The sequence below is a fragment of the Maniola jurtina genome, chromosome 2 (assembly GCF_905333055.1).
Source record: "Maniola jurtina chromosome 2, ilManJurt1.1, whole genome shotgun sequence".
Classification (NCBI taxonomy): Eukaryota; Metazoa; Arthropoda; class Insecta; order Lepidoptera; family Nymphalidae; genus Maniola; species Maniola jurtina.
The window spans coordinates 7,461,205-7,487,766 of NC_060030.1; the positions used below are offsets into that span (position 1 = coordinate 7,461,205).

At 35.6% G+C, this 26,562-nt stretch overlaps 2 protein-coding genes across 2 annotated transcripts; one reads left to right on the forward strand and one right to left on the reverse strand.

The window, feature by feature from the left end:
- Positions 1–6: 6 nt before the first annotated feature.
- Positions 7–10,406, forward strand: LOC123876255 (ras GTPase-activating-like protein IQGAP1). The gene is made up of 15 exons (XM_045922454.1): positions 7–268; positions 342–598; positions 1,357–1,434; positions 1,950–2,094; positions 2,456–3,535; positions 3,618–4,450; positions 4,532–5,385; positions 5,536–5,761; positions 6,049–6,213; positions 6,551–6,730; positions 7,211–7,351; positions 7,830–7,980; positions 8,455–8,628; positions 9,041–9,260; positions 9,799–10,406. Exons 1-15 carry the CDS (start codon positions 223–225, stop codon positions 10,154–10,156), a joined length of 4,908 nt encoding a protein of 1,635 aa, XP_045778410.1. The 5' UTR covers positions 7–222; the 3' UTR covers positions 10,157–10,406.
- A 1,411-nt stretch (positions 10,407–11,817) lies between these two features.
- LOC123876277 (protein naked cuticle homolog) lies at positions 11,818–26,354 on the reverse strand. Its single transcript, XM_045922485.1, has 5 exons — positions 26,012–26,354; positions 17,971–18,197; positions 15,714–15,824; positions 15,153–15,625; positions 11,818–14,720 (listed from the first exon to the last, which is right to left on the reverse strand). The coding sequence occupies exons 1-5, from the start codon at positions 26,124–26,126 to the stop codon at positions 14,351–14,353; spliced, it is 1,296 nt and encodes a 431-aa protein (XP_045778441.1). The 5' UTR covers positions 26,127–26,354; the 3' UTR covers positions 11,818–14,350.
- Positions 26,355–26,562: the final 208 nt, after the last annotated feature.

Below are 26,562 nucleotides of genomic sequence, written 5' to 3' on the forward strand. Positions count from 1 at the left end.
AATACGTCAAACATTTTTAAACTTTAAAAAGTGTTTGCTTTGAAAATCTTGTTTACAATAAAATAATAATTCAATATTCATGTTTAGATTATTTTAGAGCTTTTCGGTGGAGATATTGCTTAATAATTATATAATGACTCTGAACAAATAACTTATCATTAAAATTAAAAGTGTGAATGCATCTGCATTCATTAGTAAAGTTTTAGAGATTAAGCGAAAATCATGGGAAAAGACGCCAGAGAAGTGCTAATTGGAAAAATCGACGACTGTAAGTTCTTTTTAACTTGTTTGTGTTTTTTATTTCTCTGTAACTATAAAGTAAATACGGATTAACTATATAGGCGATGCAGAAACTGTACGCAAAACTGCACAGGAAATGGATATCATCAGACAAAGGACCATCGCTTATGAATATCTTTGTCGGCTTGAAGAGGCTAAAGTTTGGATGGAGTCTTGTCTCAAAGAAGAACTTCCATCAGCTGTTGCGTTCGAAGAAAGTTTGCGAAACGGCGTTTATTTAGCAAAACTAGGAAACTTCATTGCACCTGATCTTCTACCATTAAATAAAATTTATGACATTGACCAAAGGCGTTATAAGGTAAGTATTTATTTTGTTTACTTTGAGTTTAGTTTTTCTAATAATTATTCAGTTTTAAGCTATTACAACGAAGCAGCGATAACCACTAAGATTAAGACGTTTGCCTCCTAGTTAGGGGATTCTGGGGTTCAATCCTGGGCATGCACCTTTAACATTTCAGAGTTATGAAAAAGAAAAATTTGAAATATGCTTTATTATACACCATCATAAAAAGAAACACAAAGGTAAAGCATTACACAACAAAAACATTAGGTAGTACAATTAAGTACATGCATTTTAAACAATTTAAGTATCATTTGCTTTAAGGGTGAAGGAAAAGGGAAGGTGAAGGTGAAAGTTCTTTATAATGTTCTCAAAAGTGTGTAAAGTCCACCAATCTGCAATGGCCAGCTTGGTAGGCTGTGACCAAACCTGTACCATTACGAGAGGAGACCTATGCTCAGTAGTGAGCTGGAGATGGGTTGATGATTATGGTGATGAAGCTAAAATATAATATACTTTTTGTATATTGCAACTGTAATATTTAAGTTATGCCCTTAATAAGTATAAATTTTTTTTTTAAATTATATAGACTAGCGCTTGACTGCAATCAGAACTGCTAGCAAGTGATGATGCAGCCTAAGATGGAGCACGCTTGCCTAGAAGTTGCCTATTCACTCTTGACTTGAAGGTACCTATATTATAGGTGGAAGGGAAAACTGACGCCGGAAGGGCGTTTATTTTAAATTTATAATACTTATATTAAATTTACTTTGCAGATAATGGGTCTACAATTTAAACACACTGATAATATAAATAAATTTTTACAAGTTCTCAAAAGAACTGAACTACCAGTGGTGAGTTATTTTTTTTTAGATATTATTGTTATTTTCCTCAATCTCTTTTAATATACAATTTGTATGATAGTACCATGACTGATTGATAAACAACACAGTCTAAATGGGACCTAGAGATTTGAAAGGAAAAAATATTCTTAGAATTTCTTACAATATTTTAAAAAAATGTAAATCCACATGAACAAAGTTGTACTGACTTTTATTCTGGATGATAGTTTTCAATTTTCATCCAGTCAATATTTTGTGTGAGTGTCTTCTGAAAAATGTTTCTCTACAAAGAATAAAACAGTTATGTAGGGGTTTGACAAATTTTTGTGATAACAACATTATAAATGTAGTTTACATTTGTTTGATTAGTTTTATACAGCTATGCCTGTAAACTGCTGCATAATTTTTAAGAAATTTTAAAATATATGGCTATAGCGGCCATGTCATATTAAAAAGTTCCAAAAGCTTAATTATTATATTACTGTTCAGCATTTTAACAGATGAGTTGTAATTGTGAATATTTGCAGACATTTCAGCCAGAAACAACAGATATTTATGACAATAAAAACATGCCAAAAGTAATTTACTGTCTGCATGCCTTGAGTTCACATTTATTTAAACTTGGCAAAGCACCTTTGATTCATGATGTATTTGGTAAAGCAGTTTTTACAGGTAGATACCTAATTATTTTTCTTAAATTCAGTATATAAAATAATTTGCATATTTATATCCATACTAATATTTAAAACGCGAAAGTAACTGTCTGTTTGTTACCATTTCACGGCTAAATCGCTCAAACGAGCTTGACGAAATTTGGCATTGAAATAGTTTCTACCCTGATTCCTTGGGAATGGGAACATACATAGGATACTTTTTATCCCAGAAAATCAGAGTTCACATGGATTTCCTAAATAGAGGAGGTTCTAAGTTTGTTGTGTTATGTTGTGGGCATCAGTAAGGAAATTTCTTTGTAGCTAAATGTTTTTATGAAAATCTTAACATCTTAATTCTTAACATACTTATTACATTTTAGACGAACAACTAGACTCAGTATCTAAGGATCTTCAGAAATGCAAACATCCACTTCCAGTTTTTCAAAAAATTAGTGGGATTCTGTCTCAAAATAATATACCTGATAATATTGCTACTCAAACAGCTTTAGTTGAACTTAATAACTTATTGGATTCTGAAAAATCTATCACCCATGTATTATTAGATCCTAATCTTAAAATAAAATATGTACAAAACTGCCTGATTGATGAATATAAGGAAGTTCTAAAAGCTGCAAAGTATGAAAAAATGCAAGTTGCCCACAACCACTCAATAAATGACAGTTACGTGCCTGATGAATATGATGAACTTTTAACATTTGTCGAAATTCAGGGATATATTACTGCTACAAATTACAAAGCTTTATGGAAAACTTTATGTAGCGCATGTAAAAATAATGACGTAAACAGCTTGCATAAAATATTTAATGAGGAATGGGTAAAAGTTAAAAATTACGATTCAAACAATTTGGATTTTTATTGCGATGTTGTCATAGAAATCATTGAATCATGTCAAGATATTGATGTTGAAAGCATAACAAATTGGCACAAGATTTTTCAAAACATAATAAATGACGGAAACCGAAAGTCTCTAGAGCATATTGAGCACAAGAATGCAATTTCTTACGTTAACAAAGTATTAGATGAGGGTACACCAGAAGATCTTTATAACGCTCTAACAAGTCCAAAGCTCGGTTTAAATTTCAAAATCGATAAATATGCCGCACCGCTTTTGTTTGAAGAAATGAGATTAGAGAAATGTGAGTTAGAGAAAAATCTTAATGAAAGTGAAATAGCTGCGTCTGCATTATATTTAAACGCCGTTGCTGCTGTGTCGCAAGCAGTTGAAAGAGGAGATGAAGTAACAGTTTGGAATGCTTTAAATTCAAAACAGATACAGTTAGAAACACTCAGACCACACTGCCGACGTCGCTATTTATCTGCATTGGTAACAGCTTTACAGGTAAAAGTAAGAGAACAGTGTGAGTGTCCTTTACTTACACTCGAAGATATAAGGGACACTATTGAAATGGTCAATATGAAGGATGACGACAATGATGAGCGTAAGTGTTCACTAAAACAGTTTTTTTAATTAGTTTATATATTCATATTCATTAAATTCATAATTAAGTTGTACTTTTACAGTGGTCGAAGTGATTGACAATATCAACAGAGCTGTTGCAGACGAAAATGTAGACACTTTAATAAATTTGTTAAAAAGTTCATGTCTTAAATTGCCTCTGTCGTTACATAAGGAAGAGTATAATTTGTACATGAGAACTTTAAAGAAACTTTTGTTACAAAAGGATTCTGAAAATCTCTGGTTTGACGATATTGTTAACGCTATTAGTGAAGTTAACAATGAATCTCTGAAAGCTAAAGAATTGACTGATGCTCTAGTACAGCTTAATTTAGCTATTGTGAAAAATGACGTGAAAGAGTTTTGGAACGCCCTGACATCCCCGCCATTATCTAGTTTAGGTATTGTGGAGGGATCGTGCAGAGATGTTTATTTCCAAATGTTTTCTAAAGCATTAAAGAAAAAGGGACAACACATTTGTCCCTGGATTGTATGTCACACAGAAGCCGGAAATACAATATACATTGATGTGGAATCATACACCTATAGTTGGACCACCCCCAAAGATTTTGTTCCTTATGCCCGCTACTTAACGAAAAAAGATATTAAAGCCATTATCGAAAAGACTAATAAGCATCACATCAATGCATACAGACAAAAACTATTGGAGAAATCTATCACACGATTTCAAGCTTACTGTAGGGGCTATTTAACTAGACAACATGTTAAAAGGCTGAAATTCTTTCGAGATCACACTGAATATGTTATCAAGATTCAAGCCTGGTGGAGGCGAGTGGTTATCCAAAGGAAATATGCTACTCTGTTCAGAATGAAGGCAATCGAAGCTAAACTAAATAGAGAAAGGAAGCAAAACCCTTGGGCATGGTATAAATCTCAGGTATGAGACTGAAACATTCAGAAGTGAATTTTAGAATTTATTAGGGAAATAAATTTAAAAATCTTTAATTGTTTTTTACAGGAGCAGAAGATAATAAAAATTCAAGCTCTTTGGAGGGGAGTCCGTGCTAGGAACGCGTACATTTCACTCTTTCACTCGCCAAACCCACCTTTGCGTGTAGTAAAAAAATTCATCCCCATGCTAGACTTTAGTACTGAAGACTATGACAGAGAGATAGAACTGCAAAGCTTGAAATCAGAAGTTGTTCAGTCTATAAGAAAAAATCAAGAGCTTTCTAGGCAAATAGACGATATGGATTTAAAGATAGGACTCTTAGTTCAAAATCGTATAGCTTTGCAGGAAGTTGCGGCTCATGGTCTCAAGTTAAACAATTTAGTGAAACACAACACAACAACTTTGGCATTGAATCGAAGCGGCAAAGGTCCTTTGATGACTGTTTCCACTGCTGTCAAAGGTTTGAAATCTTTGACGAAAGAAAGTAAGCGCCTGTTAGATGGTTATCAACACTTGTTCTATGAATTGCAAACAAATCCTACATATTTGTCCAAACTTTTGTTTTGCATCCCTCAAAATAAGACTAATTCCTTTTTACAAAATGTCGTATTGAGTCTTTATAACTTTGGCGCGTACGCAAGAGATGAATATTTATTGTTGAAGCTGTTCAGATTTACTCTGGAGGAAGAAATAAGTTGCAAAGTTGTTAAACCTTTTGATATAATAGCTTCTACTCCGTTAGTGCTAAAAATGGCTGTCAGTCTATCAAGACAATTAACTGGGTTAAACAGCCTCGAAACAATTATAGGCCCACTGGTGGAAATGATTATAAAGGATAAAGATTTGAACATAGAAACAGGGCCGGTTGAAATATACAAAGCTTGGAGAAATGAGATAGAGATGACGACGGGACAAATTTCGTAAGTTTTAGTTATTGAAGTGATTTTTATGATTGAAAAATAATGTTCTATTGACATTAACGCACACACTTAAATTACGTACTTGTATGTCCACATCTGAAGCCCTAATTACTATTTCACAACAGAATAATTTTGTTATTTTCTTTCCAGAAAACTCCCTTACACGGTGCCACAAGAAGAGGCTTTGACTTATCCAGAAGTTAAGTCGCGATTGGACAAAGCCTTGAGGCAGCTCAAAAATGTCGTGACTATATTTTTGGACAAAATTACAAGCTCAACGGAACTTATACCTTTTTGTATAACATACATGGCGCGTGTTTTACATCGCTCTTTGACTTCGAAATTTCCTCATACACCAGAAAAAGATATTTTGAAGGTAATCTTTATTTTAACACTAGCTTTTCCATCTAGCTTTTCTAAAATCCTGGCAGAGCACTTTTCCCAGGATAAAAAGTACAGTAAATCTTTCTCCAAATATTGTTTAAGCTTTGAGCCTTTCATTGCATCCAAATCGCCTGGGTATAGTAAAAGCATAAAGAAACAACCATATCTAAAATTCTGACCAAAAAACTATATCGAAAATTTTGACCAAATCTATCTAAAAAAGAAATCGGATTATTGGATTTTTGATTAAAGTTATGGAATTTAACCATTGTATTTTAGGTGATTGGTAATTTGGTTTATTATCAATTCTTCAATGCGGCCATAGTGGCGCCTGATGCGTTTCACATTATCAACATGCCAAATGGCGCCAGACTGACAACGGATCAACGCAAAAATTTAGCTTCTGTTGCGAAAATTCTTCATTTCTCTGCAGCCAAGAAAGGAGTAAGTTGTTTTGTAGATATTCATTTAAACTCTGTGTTAAATTAGTCACAAAGTTCCCTAAAGTCAGTTTCTGTAGATCTCAGCTTAAAAATTCACGAAATTTTCTCATCCAACATTTTATTATGCTTTATCCATCCGTAACTGTTCCAATTTACTCTCATTTGATAATGCAATGATATACGTTCTTCGCTATGGATGGAGCACCGTTTTCTATTATTTATTTTTTAATTTATTTTGCTGGCTATCATTCCTTTAAGGTCTAGCACCGTCTTCATTGGCGCAGAGGCACGGAGCAGAATTAATACGCGTGCCATCTGCTAGTTGTCTGTGGTTTCAGTTTGGCGAAGAGTCCAGTCACCTGCGCTGCCTAAACCCGTTCATAGTGGAATGTCACGAGAAGATGAAGGATTTGTTCCGGCGCTGCTGCCGCGGACCCACGCTCGAGGAGTACTTTGCCGTGGACGAGTACACGGAGGCCACGTTGCTGCACTACCCGCACATCTACATCACTGTACAGGTCAGTACTGCTGACGCAACTCTTCTTTTATGTATTATTATTTTTGATTTTGTGCCATCAATTGACATTAATTCAGGTACTAATACGCAGGCTTAAGTATTTTTATGTACATGAAACATCGCGTAGTCATTTCAAAGTTTACTGCGACCGTACCTGCTTCTATTGTGATTTTTTAAGAAAAAATCATGATAACCAATATTCCTTTTTCCCCTTCAACTATGCACAAAGCTTGTGCTAATTAGTAGGTACGACGATAGTGCTATGGGTGGGGTAAGAAGCGACGATCTCTCAGGTTCAAATCTATAGATCGCACTTTGAATTTTCTGAGACTAAGGTTTCAGTTAAAACGAGACAGATTTATGCCAGTGGTATAACGCTATCTCGTTTTGACAGTGCCTTAGTTTTCAGTCCCGATCTTTAACTGTTGTGTACCTAGTATTGCATGTGTTTCAGAGGTTATAGATGTCTTAATATTCGCAGGAAATCGTAGACACGCACGCTCTACTGATTGAGTACCAAGACATTCTAGCACCGGACCCCAGCGATCGACTCAACGAATTATTAGACGACTTGGGAGAAGTGCCCTCTGTCGCACAGCTGGCTTCGCGGGATGTACCTTCAGTTAGTATCACTGTCTATTATAAATACTGTTGTACTGAAAGGCTGTTTTTACCCGACTATGGCAAAGCCAAAACGAAGCTTTATGATTTTAGCAGTCTATGTATGTAGGTTTGGATTTACGTGTTCCACCGTAGCGCCTAAACTACTGAGCTGATTTTAATGAATGAGGTGTCAATCGATTCGTTATTATGGTCCGGGTGCCATAGGCTACATATTATACCAAAGAAATCGACCTGACAGATGTTACATCCAAAAAGGTGGGGGTCTCCAGAATTTTTTTTTTTTTTGCTATTGTATTGAGTGGGATAGGTATCAGAAATTTTGAGTACAAATAATTGAGTGAAATATAGTACAAATTTATAATACACCGAGTGACGGAAAAATAATTTTACTATATCGCTATTTATTGGCAGTTCGCGGGTAGTAGTCGGGTCTTAAGTGCTATTTAACTTTATCTTGATGTATTATATTTTTGTAGCAAATGGGAGAAGCTGAAGAGAACGCAAAATTGGAAGTATGCCTCGCACTTGTCAACAAATTTCAAGCTCCGGCGGACGACATGACCGATTTAAATAAACTTTTCATCAAAACGAAAGAACTCTGTGTAGCAATCATCCCCTTTTTAAACGGTTAGTATTTTGTTTTGTTTGACTGCTCTCAAATTTTTATGTATCGCCGCTGCGCATGAAAATTCATCCGTTAGGTATGTGGAATATCACAAGTTTTCAGGTAACTCTAATAAATCTAATATTTTTTTTGAAAACACTAGCATCAAAACGTTTAGATCAAAATCACATAGCTAAAATGTTATCTCTTGAACTCACTAAGATTCGGTTAAGTGTAAATCGGACCCGCACATGAAGGGTGTTGTACCATCGTAAAAGAAATAACACTTTAATTATTTTTTTCATGGCGGCCGTTTTGAAATAGAAATACACATTCTGTGAATATTTCAACTCTATCTAATACGGTTCACAAGATACTGTCAGCTGACAGACAGACGAACTGAAAATCATATAGCGGATTTTGCATGCGCAGCGACAGCATGTGATATATGACTGGTAACAAACGTGAAAAACTTGACCAATGTTATTTCCTTTAAGGCGAACATTTGTTAGAAGCCCTGTGCATCGGAACGACGAGAGAGCAACAAGAACAATACCTCGAGAAAGTCCGGCGGCGCATATACTCCGGCCAAGCGCGGCCCGACGAAGCGATGACCCTGCGTGAGCACATCGCCAAGCTACGGCGCAACCTACAAATGCTCGAGGATGAAGGTTTTTTTTAATGAATACCTAAATTTTTATTTATTTATTCAAATACAAGTTATTTCTTGACTGTAAAATTCCAAATTTCTTCTGCCGGGAATCGAACCTGGGACATCTCACTGATAAGACCACAGCGCTCACCACTGCGCTGGGAAGGTTTTCAGATTTGAATTAATTATTCATTGTTATATAGCGGTGATGACTGATGACGTAGTGGTTAAGACGTCGGCCTCCTATTCACGGGATTGGGGGTTCAATCTCGGGCACGCATCTCTGACTGCCTGGGTATCGCGCCGAGTGCCTTAGACGGTTCACATGTCTTCCTTGTCACTTGTCGGACTTGAAGTGTAGGTAAAAACACTATCATAAACAATTATAAATAGGTACATATTATTCATTAACTTATTGCCCCTTTACGTAGGATACGTTACGCGCGAAGACGGGTACCAAGCACTAGTCACATCCATCGCCCTCGATCTGTGCAACAAAGGAAAATACAGGCAGGCACAAAGAAGAGCTTTGGCAACTTTGTCCCGAACTAAGCTCAGTCTTATGGAGAAGACCAAGTATTACGAGGAGAAATGCAAGTCATATGACCAGTATATCAAGTCGTGTTTGGCTAATCTTCACGCTGGGAAAAGGTATGTATAAAATATAAAATATTTACTAATTCATACAAACTATCCCTTGACTGCAATCTCATCTGGTGGTAAGTGATGATGCAGTCTAGATGGTAGCGGGCTAACCTGGAAGTTGTATAGAACTTTCATTAAACACATACCCCTTTGGTTTCTAAACGGCATCGTACCGGAACGCTAAATCGCTTTGCGGCACCGACCAGACCAGACTAGAGAACATTTAGAAATTATAAAATTCCAAATTACCCCTGGCGAGAATCGAACCTGGCACCTCCCACTAATAAGACCATAGCGCTTAAAACTGCGCCAGGGAGGTCGTTAAAATAGTATTATCCTTACTAATCTCTGTCTGTTGTCTGTCTGTCTGCCTGTTTGCTCTGTCTTGCTTTTCCCAGTCAAAAATCAATGAAATAGCCTATTTGATACAAAAAAATCGGCCTCTAGAGCGGCACAAAGGAACAAACAAACATAGACTAATGAGCACAAAACACTCTTCGCGTTGCAGTCTTGTAATAATTGCGTGTTTTATTTTCTTTTGTAGAAGTGTACACGCGTGCTTGAGATCAGGAAAAGATATCAAGAAAATAAAGTCGAAATTGACGGTAAAATATTCAGCTGCGAAGCTTTTGGAAAGAGGAGTTCTTCTAGAAATCGATGGACTTTCAACTTCGCAGTTCAAAAACGTACAGTTTGAAATCACGCCGACGGATCACAACGGCGTTTTTACCGTCAAAGGAAAGTTCATGGGGGTAGAAATGGAATCTATCGAGGTAGACATCCAGGACCTTTTGCAGAAACAGTATGAAGGATGCTCTATTATGGATATGTTCGGTAAAGCGAAAATCAATGTAAACTTACTTATCTTTTTGTTAAACAGTAAGTTTTATGGTAAGTCTTAGTAGGTAACTTAATTTAAGAATTCTTGACTTTACTATGATTTTTACTGTGTATTTCGAAATTATTTTTATTTAATGATGTTATCATGACTTTATAATCGAATCTAGTTTTCTATTACTACAGATATTTTAAGCTGCAACGAGACAGGTCTGCCCGCGAAATTCAAATTTAATTTGGTTCTTCGCAATTTGTAAACCAATACGACAAAGTAGGCTTATGGCATTCTAATTCCGACAATGGCAGTATCATCTTCACAGGATTACATAAAAATCTTTACTTGAAAGTGTTCAGTTTAAGAAATTAGTCAAAATAATGAGTTTGACATGAGTTACTGACAAATTAGTCGATACTATAGCTAATTTCTTAAACTGGACCCTTTCAAGTAAAGATTTTTATAAAACCTGTGAGGATGACACTGCCATTGGCGCAATTAAAGTGACATAAGCGTACTTTGTCGTATTAGTTTACAAATTGTGAAAAACCAAATTGAATTTCGCGGGCAGACCCGTCGCATGCACCTTAAGCTAAATCGAACATAGCATGACTGGTGAGTTCAGACACACAACTTTTTTTTAATTAGGCTAAACTATTATAATTTTTGGTGACTTTATTTACAATTTTTTTTAAACTTCTATGCACCCACTTATATAGAAAGCCAGTCTGCGATAAGACCTGATTTTATATACATATATTTTTTTAAAGAAGTAAGCCAAATATTTTCAAAACTGATCTATAAAATTTATGTACCTAATTTCTACCAAATAGTATTATTTTTATAACTATTTAGTATTTTTGTTAATGACAATGCTCTCATATTAATTAATATTGCTTGCAATTTTAAATAAGTGCTTTATGAATTTTTAAATTAATGAACTTATTTTATTTTATGTAATAGGAACTCTAATTTTAATTAGTTTATGCATTAATGTAAAACCTTTAATATTAATTATTGTGATAATATATTTTTAAATTTTACATTTTAGGTCAGTTTGTAATGTTATTATAAGTACCTCTAGTTCGCGACAGGTCGACATGGCAATCAGGATGGGGACGCCCTGCACACCCGCACATCCCCCGCGCTAACCCGGTGCGGGATAGTGCGAGTGTGTGGCGCGGGGCGTCCCTCCGCCTTATACCTCGATTGCCATGTCGACCTGTCGCGTTCCATACCAAGTACTATCACAAGTGCATTAACATTCGTTACTCATTGAGGCTGTTTAATATTAGAAGTTATTGTCCACGGACCAATTATTGTTTAACAAAAAGCTGAATAAAATCAACACTACCCATGCTTATTGTTTTTTTTTTAAGTGATATTACTTTATCTGTGGTGGCACTGACTACAAAAAATATTATTATAGAATTATATTATTATCTCTTGTATACATTATATATTCCGTAATAAATTAAATTTTTTGTGGGTTGGTATTGAAGTCGGTTTTTTTTTTTTTTGAAAAAAAAAACAATTTTTAATGACTTCATGTATTAAAATGTGTAATGCCTGGTTAAAAATCTACTGTTTACTAAGCTATTACACTGATGCAAAATGCGAGCTTCTTTGAGAAACCACGACGGTTATAATTGATTTGCATTCTACTTGTATTAATATTATGCAATAAGGAAAGGGAGGGAATCTTATTAATGAAATAAAATACTTTGTTTGAAACCTCAAGGATTATATTTGACAATAAATACTTTTGACAAGATAGAGCACTTTGTACACTGTACATTTTAAAATGGAACAATAGCAAACAATTACAATAGCATGCACCAATAACTTTAACGAACAAACTTTATATTATTCTTACAGCAAAATACCATTTTACCTTTATTATCCATATTTCATATTAAAACTATAAATGCCAATGTGTCTATCTGTTTATTACCTTTTCACTGCCCATTTGCTTAACTGATTTCGACGAAAGGTAAAGAGAGATAGCTCCCGGAGACAGACATATACCATTTATCGCAGAAAAATCGAATATTAGTCCCAACGGGATTTTGATGACTGTTCAAGGCCGTGTCAGGAGCCAGAACACACGTAAGTTAGGGCTTGACCATTTTTTTTTCAAACTCTTCATAATGACTTTAAAAATTTTATTCAATGAGTTCAGGAAGTACCGTGAAAAATATAATTTGTGTAGCGTTAACAGGTTTCATTATCTGCGCTAAACAACTTTACACATATCATAAAGTAGCTATGACATAGCCTACAGACAGAGATATTTGACGAAACTAAAAAGATTTCTTTGACCCCTAATAACCGATCCATACGTCATCGAACACAAACGTGGCTTGATCGAGAGTGTTCTTAGCTATAATCCAAGAAAATCGGTTTAGCCGTTTGAAAGTTATCAGCTCTTTTCTAGTTATTACTATAACCTTCACTTGTCGGGGGTGTTATAAATTTTTAATTTACACTTGTTACTAAACAAATTTTGTTATATAAGAAAGATATTGTTCCATCTTACAAGAATACGTACATATGCTTAATACCATTGAGTGAAACATTGTCATGAAAACAGATCACTCATTATCACAAAAAAAGTACTAAAATAATTTTAGGATTTAGCTTTTACAATAAATATTAAAGTTAAGCTAATAAAGTAAAATTAGAGGTAGATAAAACATTTTACAGATTCATTCATTTACTTACAATAATAATGAATACTGATATTGGTAATGCAACCCGAAAATAAAAGAATACCAATTTTAATGACATAATATAGCAAATTAAAATGTCACAAATAAAATACAGGCAGCACTTAAGTACATTGTAATAATTAATAAAACATTCCTACCTATCTTATAAACTGTCCTTAGCTGGAGCACCTAAACTTATATCTAAAATCAGTCTAAAACTCTAAAATGAGTTTTTAATATCTACAAGCTACATTATACATACTAATGAGCATTAACATATTCAAAATATTAAAATATATTCCAATGATTTAGCAAAGAAATGTGTGTAAACATTCACATCAAATGTAAGGCACTATATAGTAGTTACAAATCATTCTTCCAAAAAAGTAAGAGGTCCTCAATTCGGCGCATTTTTTAAAATCTAAAAGTTTTTTATACATAACTAATACATATTATATATTTTGAACAAAATAAGTCTTGGTGCTAATTCGGTTGTACATAAATCTCTAACAGGTCTAAAATAGTGCTAGTAGGTACATCTTAGATTTCTCAGAATAAAATAGAATAGAAATATTTTTTATTCAAATAAACTTTTACGAGTACTTCATCAACTGCATCTTGCACTGGTTCGGAAGGCCTTTGAGAAGAACCAGCAAGAAAAGGATAGCACTATTTTCACATCAACAAATGTTTATAGATTTGTGTACAACTAAAACCATCATCGAGATTACAAATTGTGGAATGGTGTATTATAAATCCTAAATCATTCTAAAATCTAAATCCAATCCCACTTATGAACAATGAACATTGATAATAAATTAATCCTGTTATTTATAAAGAGTGTTCGGTAAGAACTTGTATTTTAAAACGCTTGAAACGAAACCATTTCCGATTGTGAAGTGTGGAATGCTATTCAAGTAAGTATGTGAAATGTTAAGTCAGCTATATCTTGCGTTTATTCAATTTGAACACTGATATTCACGAAAATTATAAGTACTTAGAATTATTACGTTTAATAAGTTAAAACACATTACAAAATTTGTAATTACAAATTGTTCCAAGTTACTCTTACACCTAATATTCACATGTTCGCGTCATCTCAACCATTCTATATTGGGGTTTTGTAAAACCAAAATAGCCCTTAATTTATTCATTATTGAGATTACTAAGTTTGAAATACTGGGGGTTTGAACCACAGATATACATAATTTTTTGTATAAAATTCGAAACTGATGCCTGGAATTGTAATTTCCCATTTTTACCAAATCTTTGTTTAATTCCTAGTACCTAAGGCCTCATTTATATGAGACCTTTTTAAACTACCGTTAAAAAAGCGTCCAAATAGAACAAATGTATTTCCAAGTATCTGTTCACAACTTCACACGTAAAAAAGCGTTGACGCGTGAACATATAACATGGTATAACGGACGTTAAAAAAGCTCTCATGTAAATGCGGCCTAACCACTAAGTATCCACTTATGTTTAAACAATTCCTTGCACACAAAATTTTCATAAGGACACAGTCAAACGTTGACTCTGCCCATGCTTAAATTCTATAAAAATATGATTTGTAGTACTCTAGGTTGGTGCGTCGAGTGGTTTTGAGCGGGTAAGTCGTGGGAACGCGACCTCGGGTTTAAGTTGTGAGATGTTCTGGTGTGTCTCGGAGGCTGCGAATGCTTTTGATGGTAGCCCGTGTTGGCGTGCCGCGCTGAGGAACATATTACTGCGTGCAAATACCTATCGTACCTGCACAGATTCGAATCACCCCCACTCGCTAAGTCTAAATATCCGTTGTTATTGGCCTCTGTTTTTAACTTTTGGAATGCATGAGGCTTATCGCTAACAGTATAAGATCTATTTCTAAGTTTTTGATATTTGTGCAAGATTTCTTCCTCATTGGCAACAGGTTCACAGGGCTTTCTGCAAAAAAAGAAACAAAGAAAGTCAACAAAAGAGCTTTAAAATGTATGTGTCTTGGGTCATATTTTGCAGGTAGGATTGCCAGATACCCCGTATTTTACGGTTTACCCCTTATTTCAGGGTATGACAATACAGAGACCCGTAATTGCGAAAATGAAATACGAAAGCTCCTGTATTGTTTACAAATTCAGCCGGCGCTGACTGGCGAAACCAAACCCGGACGTTTTGTGCAGTAGAAAGAATATTTTACTTGTGCGGCAATGCGTGGACCAATATTAAATACCCGCGTAGAAGTAACCGTAAACCGACTCAATATTGATACTCTGAAGGCGGAATTACAAGTAAAATGTAATTTTAAGTTAGCATGCAAAGATTTTTATTCATTTGTGTCACAAAATGAAGAGGTAGGTAGGTAATTGTAATACAACATACCTTGAAGTTTGAAAGCTCAGGCGATTTTTCTCCATGTTTGCCTGAATGATTTCAAGCAGCTCTCGTCTCTGTAAACTTCCAGATCTCTTTTTCGTGTGCTTCCTTTCACGCGGCTCTCGCCTCGTGTGCCGGTGATGAGATGGCCTCTGTCTGAGGACCGGCGGAGGTCTCTGGGGTGGCTGCCTGTCGCCCGAGTACGAGGACTTCGAGGACGCATCATCTTCATGTGACAGCCTGTCGTGCGGCTCGTCGTCACTGTTGTCGGCGCACGCGGCAGGCGGCGCAACATGCACATCAGCAGGCCGCTCCCTTCGTCGTCGTCTTCTGCCATCCCGCCTGTCCCGGTGGTTGCGAGGTCGCCCGTCTTCCGGCACGACCGTTAAACGCACTTGTATTGTTTTGGACCCGTAGTGCGGGACTGTGACCGATTTTCCTATCGACTCGTATATAGTCGACACTATACCCGCTATATCCTGCCGACAAAAATGTAGTCAATTGAATAAGTATTCGACAATTTACATCTAACAATCCACGATGATAATTTGATGATGTCATACATACGTCCTTTGTCATCCTGCCGTGACCATCAAGGTCGTAAAGAGTAAAAGAAAACTGCAGCGGCTGTTGTTTGGATGATTCTGGGTGCTGTAATTCAACGTCACACGTCAGCTCCTGTAATAAATAATAATAGAGTTTATTCTTCAAACTTTAAATGTACCAACTTTTAATATCAATTGTTAGTTTAAGCCCAGAATACTAAATATTACTACGTAAAGAAGCGACAGGCCGGTGGACCGGTACTTAGTAGTGATAGATAAAATTAAATCAGTTTACTTGTATGTAGTGTTGAGGATATGTTTTAAGTGATTATAAAGAAACTACATGCAGAACAAATCGATGTAAATTTTTTATTGAACTGAAGTTTAACAGCTTCCGCATATTTTTCGCGCAATGAGTTAGCCGACGTAAGCTAACAAGAGAAAAGTTATTTTTTGTCACCAGAAGTAATTAGCCGTGTCTCGTTGTTAAAGCAAAGAACTCGTTTGTGAATACTTGAAGTTTTTAAAACATGTTTTTGTTCAAGATATCTTAATATTAGAAGGAAGCATAATGACAAACGAGACTTTGTAAGTACAAAGTCAGCTAACGTAGATAACCGGTGGCGCCGAACAACGTGTGTCCGCGGCGATGACAGGCGTTCTTATCTCGAGCTCTAAAAGGAAACTAGTCGCGCCTTCCGATCACAGAGATACCATGGAACAAAGCGAGCCGCGCGCCCGACTGATATGACACAAATAGATGAATCATCTCATTTATTCGATAAATTGCTAACTACGATAGCGTAGTCGACTTATGAATGATGAGATATACTAGTTACATTCATTTAATATGCACAATAACACGAAGCTGCTCCACATTTTCTAGGAAACGAGTACCTTCCTATCCTATATTGCTATGACAGTAAACATTCTAATCTTGGATTCTAATATATTCATTTACCTAAGGCTGAATTTTTATGAAAAAAGACCCTGGATGGGTTCGAAACTAGTCGGTATTACGTCGACTAAATAAGTGAATATAGACAGCAATCTATACAACTTGCAATGGAAATTACTCACGATAGTTTAAATGCTAAATTAACTAAGGTGGATTAAAAACAATCCTTAAATATCCATATAATTTCCTTAAGTGGTTAACTTCCTTAGACTGAGCAGTATTATATTGTTCTAAGTAATACATAGGAAATTAATTTTTATTCCACTTACTAGGATTTTCATGACAATAAATTGAACCGATCATAAAATAATCAGCTTAGAACTGGTTGTTCAATGAACTGCGCTAATCTTTCTTGGATTAAATTTAAGATTGGCAACCTACCTACCTATTTAATCCGAGCTAATTTTTCTAATTATTTAAAACCTTTTTTATCCTTAAGATTTCCATTTCGTTAGCTATCATTATCGTAATAATAATAATATAATTAATGTAGACAACTTTACTTGCTCCTTTATTTACTTTAATTTAGGAGTAGTCTCGAAGTGATTTCATTAGGCAATCTAATCACGATGCCCATTTCTGTATAGTGAATCACGATATTGAAAGATAAAAAATACTCTTTATTTGGTTAACAGATGGGCAAAGATTGGTCAAAGGTCGATTCTATTAAAGCCTGCAGCTACACTATGAATATTATCACGCCATACGCGATATTGCGATCCTATATCGAGGAAATATTAGTATTGAAAGGATCGCAATGTATCCGGATGTTCGGTTCCTGAAATTTGGCGAACCCAGAGTAATCCCAGAATTGCGATATGGCATTGATAGTGTAATATGGATCACCCCCAATGGTGTTGATAGGATCACAATGCATTCGGATGTTCCTGAAATCCTGCGATCTCAGAATCGCAATACGATATTGATTGTTTAACACCGAACACCCTACAATGCTTATCGTCAGGGTCGCAATGTATCCGAACGTTCTTGCAATCCTGCGTTCCCAGAATCACAATAACTTCAGTATTCATTGTGTAACACGAAACAAGGCGGCCCCAAAGCTATTTGACAGGATCGCAATGCATGCGGATGTTCTTGAAATCCTGCGATCCCAGAATGCAATACGGTATTGATTGTATAACACGGAATACCCCCCCAATGCTATTGACAGGTTCAGGCAGTTTATCCGAATGTTCTTGAAATTCTGCGATCAGAGTCAAGATATGGTATTGATTGACGGTGTAATGTAACACCATTCGGTGTCTTAAAGAATTAGACTATAATTAGGGCAATTTATCTTACTTGGTTGACCAAAAATTACCTCAAATCGTAATCTAGGTTGTTTCTCATCTACATCTTCTGCATGTCTTTCGGGCGAAAGTGGCCTCTTGCAGTAAGCCTCAGACTTCCTCGCAGGGATGGGCGGCGGTGTCGCCGGCTGGAGCAAGGCTCTCGCTTCGCTCGGCAAGACGTCCGGTGGGGCAGAGCATTGGGAAGACGCACGACCTATTAATTCTTCTGTATCTGTGCGCTCGCCCTCGGTGCCCACTGGAATAGATGATAAATAAATGAATATAGTGCAACAATTTAAGTATGATACTTGGTGCATGGATTATGGAATGCAAATCCCTACAAGAGATAAATAGAGATAGTTTGAGATTTAATATCTCGCCAACTTTGATAAAGTTAAGCGTCGAAAAGATAACGTCAGAGTGAGAAGGACTGAGGCTATAGCATCGTTCTATCTTGCTGGAGGGTGCCCTACACTAGTACCAAGTATCCTACTTATTCATGCTCTCCACTCCAGAACTTTTCGATTCCTGACTCTAGACCAGCCTCTGCTCCTTCGACTTGCTGAGGTTTTGAGCTAGGTCATTTTGAATCTTATCCTTCAGAGAAACTCCTAACATACTCGACCATATAGCTCGATGAGCAACGTTAAATTGGTGGATCGACTCCTTTGTCAATGTCTACGTTTTAGCACCATAGAAATGAAGCCTCGGGAAAGGTAAAGTGCTATTTTTATAAATCACTAAGGTCATGGCCTGCAGAGAATATCTCAAAACTATCTACATATTCAGCTAGGTATCTAACAAGATAAACCGCTTTTTAGAAATAGAATGGCAGAAAAACAAATCTAACAACATGTATAGTAAATCCGAATGCCATCGCATCGGCAAAATTCAAAAGATTTTTGTGTAAAGCGAGCGGCCGGGTATAAGTAAAGACTCACAGGGGCTAGCAGGGCGGGCGTCGAGTTATTTCTCGGAAGGCCCGAGAGATCGGCATGGGCCTAATGCTTTAAAGCTCTGAGTTCGCCGTCCCACATCTGCCACTAATTTTATTTTCTTTTAAAAAGCGTTCTCAGAATTTATCTGATAGATTTCTAACAGAAGCCTAAAGTGTATATTCTCCATACTAGGACTCCATTAGCCATTAGTCATTACTGCTATTAGTCCTTACTGCGCGCAGGTATACCTATCTTTTAAAAACCGGTGGCCAAGAAAAACTTAGGTTCTTAACGTAAGGTACCATCTACCTATGACATGGCCTATTTGTCGGTTTTGTACAAACACTCTATGTAATATGGATTGTCGCTGATAGTGAAGATACAGAAGGTAGGTAGGTACCATCTTTTCCCGCAATCACTTTACGACAAAAAGTTTTCAACTTGCAATGTTTCTTATTTTTGAGCTCGCGGTTATTGGCTTATGTGAAACTAAATGAATATCTATGATGACCTAAACTTTATGTCCTGTCTAATGTCTTACAATATAATTTATTTTGGTTGACGCAGGGTCAGCCCTTTTAGGGTTCAGTACAAAAGGAAAAACGGATCCCTTATAGGATCACTTTGTGGTCTATCTGTCTGCCCTCTGTCCATCTGTCATGTCAGTCAAGAAAACCTATAGGGTACCTAGTTCCCTTTGACCCAGAAGCATGAAAGGCGGGAAGGTAGGTCTTTATAGAAAATATCTGAAAACCATGAATTTGCGGTTACACCCCAAAATAATAGGTTATATTATGGTAGGTATAAGGGACTTTAATTGCCTTTAGTGAGCTAGTTGCCAAGTTCCACGTCGCGTGTGTGTGTGGTGTGTGTGTGTGTGTGTGTGTGTGTGTGTGTGTGTGTGTGTGTGTGTGTGTGTGTGTGTGTGTGTGTGTGTGTGTTTGTGTGTGTTTGTGTGTGTTTGTGTGTGCGTGTGTGCGTGCGTGCGTGCGTGTGTGCGCGTGCGCGTGCGTGTGTATAACAACATAGGCTACTTTTTATCCCGGAAAATCAAAGAGTTCCCACGGGAATTTTAAAAACCTACTTCCACGCGAACGAAGTCGCGGGTATCAGCTAGTACCTAATAATTTATGGATTGGTCCCGAGCCGACTCTTGACAAAATAAATAATTTATGTAACCTACCCTATACCTAGCTTACCTAGGTATGTAAATCAAAGAAAATACTTAAATTTAAAAATATGTATTAAGTACTTAACATTAGGTTTATTAATCTGATAAATAAGCCCTTTCTCGTGGGTTATTATTTACTATCGTAACTAGGTACCTACTCTCCTTCGATTAAATAAAAAAAAAGAAATAGCACCTGTTTTAACTTACTTAATAAATCAGTCGTTCTGTCAAGGTTGCTTCCCGAACGCATTAAAATTATCTGTGGTCAAGCCACTCCACAAAAAGGGTGATAAAAAGCAACTAGGTAATTATCGTCCCATTACACTTGTCCCAGTGATGTCAAAAATCTTTGAAAAGGCTATGCATAAACGCATAACTGAATTTATAGACAAATTTAAAATATTAAAAAATGAACAATATGGTTTTCAAAATAAAAAGTCAACAACGCAAGCCTGTTTTAACTTAGTAAGTAAAATTATAAAAAGTATGGATGAAAAAGAAGTTGTAATATCTATATTTATTGATATGACAAAAGCGTTTGATTTTGTCTCTCACAAACTCTTAATGGATAAACTTGATAATTTTGGCATTAGAGGACCGGCACTAGAATGGATACAGTCCTTTCTCAAATGTAGACGACAGTGTGTGGAAATAGAAAATTTAAATGAAAATAATGAAATAGTGAGTTTTAAATCATCATTTGAAACAAATAAGTATGGAGTACCACAAGGCACAGTTCTAGGGCCTCTTCTTTTTCTTTTATATATTAACGACTTACCAGACATTACAAATAATAATATGACTCTATTTGCAGATGATATTTCTATTCTTCTAACATGTAATAATAATGACATAAATAAATTCGAATCTGACATAAATAATACTGTGCAATCAATAATCGAATGGTTGGAACATAACAATTTATGTATTAACATTGATAAAACTAATTTTATTCAGTTTAGACATTATAATAAAAGACATGTCAATCTAGATATTAACTATAAAGGACATAAAATAAATGAAGTACAAAATTGTAGATTTTTAGGTATAGAAATTGATCAACATTGCTCATGGAAATATCAGATAAATAATATATGTAATAGACTAAATAGATTTGTATACGTATTACGTCGATTAGTAAAGACTGCTAGTTTAAATACAGCTCTCACAGCATACCATGGTTACGTGTCATCAGTGCTCCGTTATGGCCTGATTATATGGGGAAATTCAACCGATTTTAATAAGGCGTTTATAGTTCAGAAAAAATGTCTACGAGCTATTCTAAATATGCCGCCTTTTCAATCATGTAAGCCTGTCTTTCAAAAACATTTGATATTGCCGCTTCCATGTATGTACATTTTGGAAGTTGCAAAATTTGTTAAAACAAACCATCACCTTTTCAAAACTCTGCATGATAATGTTGGAAAAAGAGGATTGAGAAACCAAAATAAATTAGTGTTTGATAAGATTTCAAAAACAGCACTGTATCAGAAAAATTGTTACTCTATGTGCATAAAAATTTTTAACAAATTGCCATTGGAGATCAAAATGCTTCCATTTAAACAATTCAGCTATAAATTAAAAAAATGGTTGCAAGAAAAAAATTTTTATGCGGTTGATGATCTCCTAAAAAATATTAAGATTTGATTTTAAAACTTTATTTATTAAGATTTATGTGTTTACTTATCTGTTTTAACTTTAATATCTGATCTGATTTGTTTTATTTTTTGTTAAAATCTAGATCAATTTGTATCCAAGTGTATCTAATAATAATAAATTAATGCATGTCATATAAACTGCATGCAAATCTACATTTTATGAAATAATGATTATATCACTTCATTTATAATTAACATTCAAAATATTTGTACGCCGATACGGCTAATGTGTTTGAACTATGTAATAATTACCAACATCTTGTAACACACATTATGCAAATAAAGGATTATTATTATATTATTATTATTATTATTATTATTAATAACAACTTTCTCCTCGTATTCTCAATGACATACGAATACATAATATCTATGCATACGAACAAACCCAACTAATAATACATTGGTAACGGCAAAATACCTATCTACTAAAATATTAGGTAATGAATCCATTTCTTTACAGATTTGATAAGCACTTTCACTTTTCTATTTTGTTAATATTAATTTTAACTTCTAGTTTTAGTATAAATTACCTACTCACCGTTAAAAAAACCGGCCAAGTGCGAATCAGACTCGCGCACCGAGGGTTCCGTACTCGGGTATTTATTCCGACATTTTGCACGATAAATCAAAAACTAAATTATGCATAAAAATAAATAAAAATCTCTTTTAGAATGTACAGGAAAAGTCCTTTCAAATGTCACCCCACTTGGTATAAGTTATCTTACTTTGAAAATTGAAACACATTTTTTTTAAATGATGTAACCACAAATTCACGGTTTTAGAATTTATTCCTTTACTTGTGCTATAAGACCTATCTACCTGCCAAATTTCATGTTTCTAGGTCAATGGGAAGTACCCTATAAGTTTTCTTGACGGACACGAGCGACGAACGGACGGACGGACGCATAGACAGACAGACAGGCAACAAAGTGATCCTATAAAGGTTCCGTTTTTTCTTTTGAGAATCCTAAAAAAGTTCGATTTTACGTATTTTTTACCAAATATACTTACCTATTTAATATTCTTAGATTGCCTGCCTTAGAAAACTGGTCAAAGATAATCGCGTGTATAATCACTTAAAGCTAAAGGTCAATTAAGGAGTCAGTGAGTAACAGCAGACGTGTCTACCATTTCCATGCACTCATTACTGACATAACACGATGCCCAATGAACCTCATTTTAAAACCATATGTGACACTAATATGGAATGCTGGATTAGTGTCATGTAATAAGTACCTATTTAAGTGGGGTGCAAAACCACTAAAGATACACAAATCTTTACCTACAACAAGAACATTCAATAAATTATTCAACTAAAATTGAAAAACAACGCGGAAGAGCTGTATCAAAAGGAACGAGTCGAAAGATGTGTATTTATCTCCGAAAAATCTTTTTTATCCGCCGCTTATAATGCGTCTAAACCAGTCTTTCCCAACGTGGGCGATAACGCCCCCTTGTGGGCGCTGCAGGCCTAAAGGGGGGCGGTAAGAGACCCAGGAAAAAAAGGGGGCATCGTGTAGGGCTTTGGGGTCGATTTATAATTTCATCAATGGTTCAAAGTCATCACAAGTTCAAAAATGGATATCAAGAATTTTGGCTACAAAAACCGATCCCGCAATTGTACCCTGGATTGTGGTCAATTGTTCAACGATTTTTGATAGCATTCCCATCGTCATATTTGTGTGAACGTGGATCTAGTGCTGTGGCAACGCTGCTTACTAAAAAGAGAAATCGTTTGCGTGTTACCGAACGTGGCGACTTGCGGCTGTTTTTGAGTAAATTGGAACCTGATATCAACAAACTTATTGAACAGCATCAGATTCAACCTTCACATTAGTTTTTATATAACAATTGATTATGTTTGTTTTATTTTCAATAAAAGATACTCTGTCCGAATACTATAAAATTGCGTTTCAATAATCAGTTATAAGTACTTAGCGGTTTTCAAGTATGTTTAAAAAGGGGGGCGTTAAAAAATAATTTATCCTTAAAGTGGGCAGTAGACAAAAAAAGGTTGGGAACCCCTGGTCTAAACTAAGAATCAATGACTTGTAGCTAACAACTCACAACCTGTAACAAATTACGGTTTGCAATAGAAATAATAATTTTTATACATTAACAAGGTAGGTATACAGCATTTTTGTTTATTGTTGCATTATAAGTCAGTCCTACTAAATCAATTGAAAATATATTAAAAATACTTATGCTAAATCAAAATATGTTTCCAGCTAAGTTGGACGCATTGTTACCTATTGTAATTTGTAGTGGGTTTTATAATTATGTACGTACTATTATTCACTTTAAAGAAGAGCTCGAGGCGGGGAATTCTTTGATGTCAAATAAAAGGTATCATTGTCTCCGCTTCGGCGAGTGCTTTCAACTTTTCTCTTTGAAGTTAATCAAATGAGCGACGCGGCTCAGTTTGAATTCAAAATTATTATTAACAAACTTTGCCTCACAGAGTTGACGTGCGTGAAAATACGTTATGAAACAAAAATTTCTACCTACCTACCTATCTTTTAATTGAAGTGTTGGGCTTACGACTATTTCGTTACTAAATAGAACAAGATCAAAGGAAAATCTTTTTTCTTTGAAGTGCCTAGTATCGAATGAGTAATAGACTTGAGAAAAACTGAAGTCGTTTTTGCAAATTAATTAGTCAATTTTATGGACAAATCACACTTGAAATAGGTAATTACTGAATTTCAAAATTAAGTATTTTAACAAATAATCCTCATGATATGTCAGTTAGTTCCTCATACTATCCCAGTTAAAAAAAACTGACTACATCAGCCGCCGAGCTTCGAATGTCTTGGAAGACAAAAGAATTGAGCAGGTGTAGTGCTGGCTGGTACTGGTAGTTTGTAGAGGTAAATATAATTAAACGACCAGATAGAAGATAAATTATTGTAATTGAAAGCGAACTGTGAAAATTAGTAGGTAGGTATTACTAAACCAACGAAACACTAAAGTTCTAGCTCATTCAATGCATCATAAATTAGATGTCAGTGAAACCAACAAGAATTACGAGAAATGCCAACATTCTTCTGATGTAATTGTCTTTCCAATCTTATATGCGGCTGTGAGAAGATCAGGCAAATCAATCGGCGAAAAATTACTAATGTTCTGGAATTGGGTTGCTGGAGACGCCTCTTAAGAATAAGCTGCCATCTCGAACAAACATCTTCATACTCAAAGAACTAAAAATCTAAGGCTTTCGTCGCTTGTACAACTGCGAAGCCTGAAGTTCTTCGAACATGTTACGACTTACGAGGAAGTTTGGTAATATCGAACAACTCGTCGTACAAGGTCGAGTGGGGAATACATGCCTATGTGGTCGTTCCCCAACTAAGTAGGTATGTGGACGGACAATGACATAAATTCCACAACCAATAGGGACCTCTATCTCCGAGTGTGCACGTAATGACAGAAGAACAGAAGTTGCTAGATGGAGATGCAAGAGACGCAGTAATAGGTAGCTAACTCACAATCACGACCACTCTGCCAAGAGTAAACGAATGAGAAGGTAAAAAGGTAAATAGCTTTACAGCTAGGCCACTGTTGGTCTAACCTTGCTTATCTTTTACTGATAGCTATTGTTCTGGTATTTATTCCGTTTTTTAAATAAAAGTAACCCACCTAATTTTATCCGGTAATTTTTGATTCGAAAATGGATGACCCATATTCTAAGGGCCTGTTCCAATTGACATTTTGACAGATTCCCAATACAAAAACCATCATAACGTAATTTGTTTTTGTTAGATAAACTTTATCTGGAGAATGTGAAATAGGCTCTAAGACTCTTATTATATTTTGATGTAGGCCACTGCCACTGAATAACACAGGATAAACAATTCGGTTGTCCACTTCTTTCACATAGGTAGGTAGGTGTGTTAACTTTCTTAATGGAATGTAACCGCAACCAATTTGGTGTCTAAACTATTGTTCTATAGTATTATATTGTAGGCATATTGTAATTTGTAATAAGTTTGTAAATGTTGAAAACAATATGAGCAAATTATGCAAGAGAGGTTAGAAAAAAAATTAACTAATCCGTGTTATGGATTTTCGGTTGTAACTGCTCAACCAGCAATTTTTAACATTTATTTTTATTACTTACAATTTTCATAATGCTTACTAAGTTAATATTGGTTATTCCGTGATCCGTCCAATAATATTTATTATTCGATATATTCAATAAGTCGTTGAGTGCGAATGGTTTAGTGACTTCTGCATATTCCCATACTTTAATTTAAACGAGTAAACTATTTAAAATTAATTCAGTTTAGTTGGTACTTACTGCTGAATTTCTTATATCCATTTCTAAACTTGTTGCGCCACCACTTGACGAAGTGGTGCGCCATGGGGGCGTCCGCGGCGGGTGCCGAAGCTCTCAACGTTTCGTAGCACGTCATGCGCTGCGCTCACGCACGCATCACGTACACTTCAAAAGCGCCGCTAGTTTCTTAATCCAGAAGGTATCTCAAAACACTGTCACTGAAACCATCCACAACACAAAACAAATAAGTGTTATTTGGCAATACGCGTAAACACCTCGTGACCCAGTTGTCCGCGTGAATGTCGAGCGCGGCAAATGAACGTACAACCGTTCCCTGCGCGTGTTATTGAGTGACTGACTGATGGATGGAAGAGAGGGGCGAGCGCGGGTTGCGCGGAGGACGCCGCACGTTACCGGTACTAGGGCTGTCTCAATCTATTGTGTGCCTTTTGCTTGTTGTTATAGTATCGTAAAATTAATGAATTGTGCAATAGTAGATACATAATGATATTATTATTCATGCTATAATCTGAAATGTCTTTCATTCAAGTTCAATTCATAGTAACGGCCTC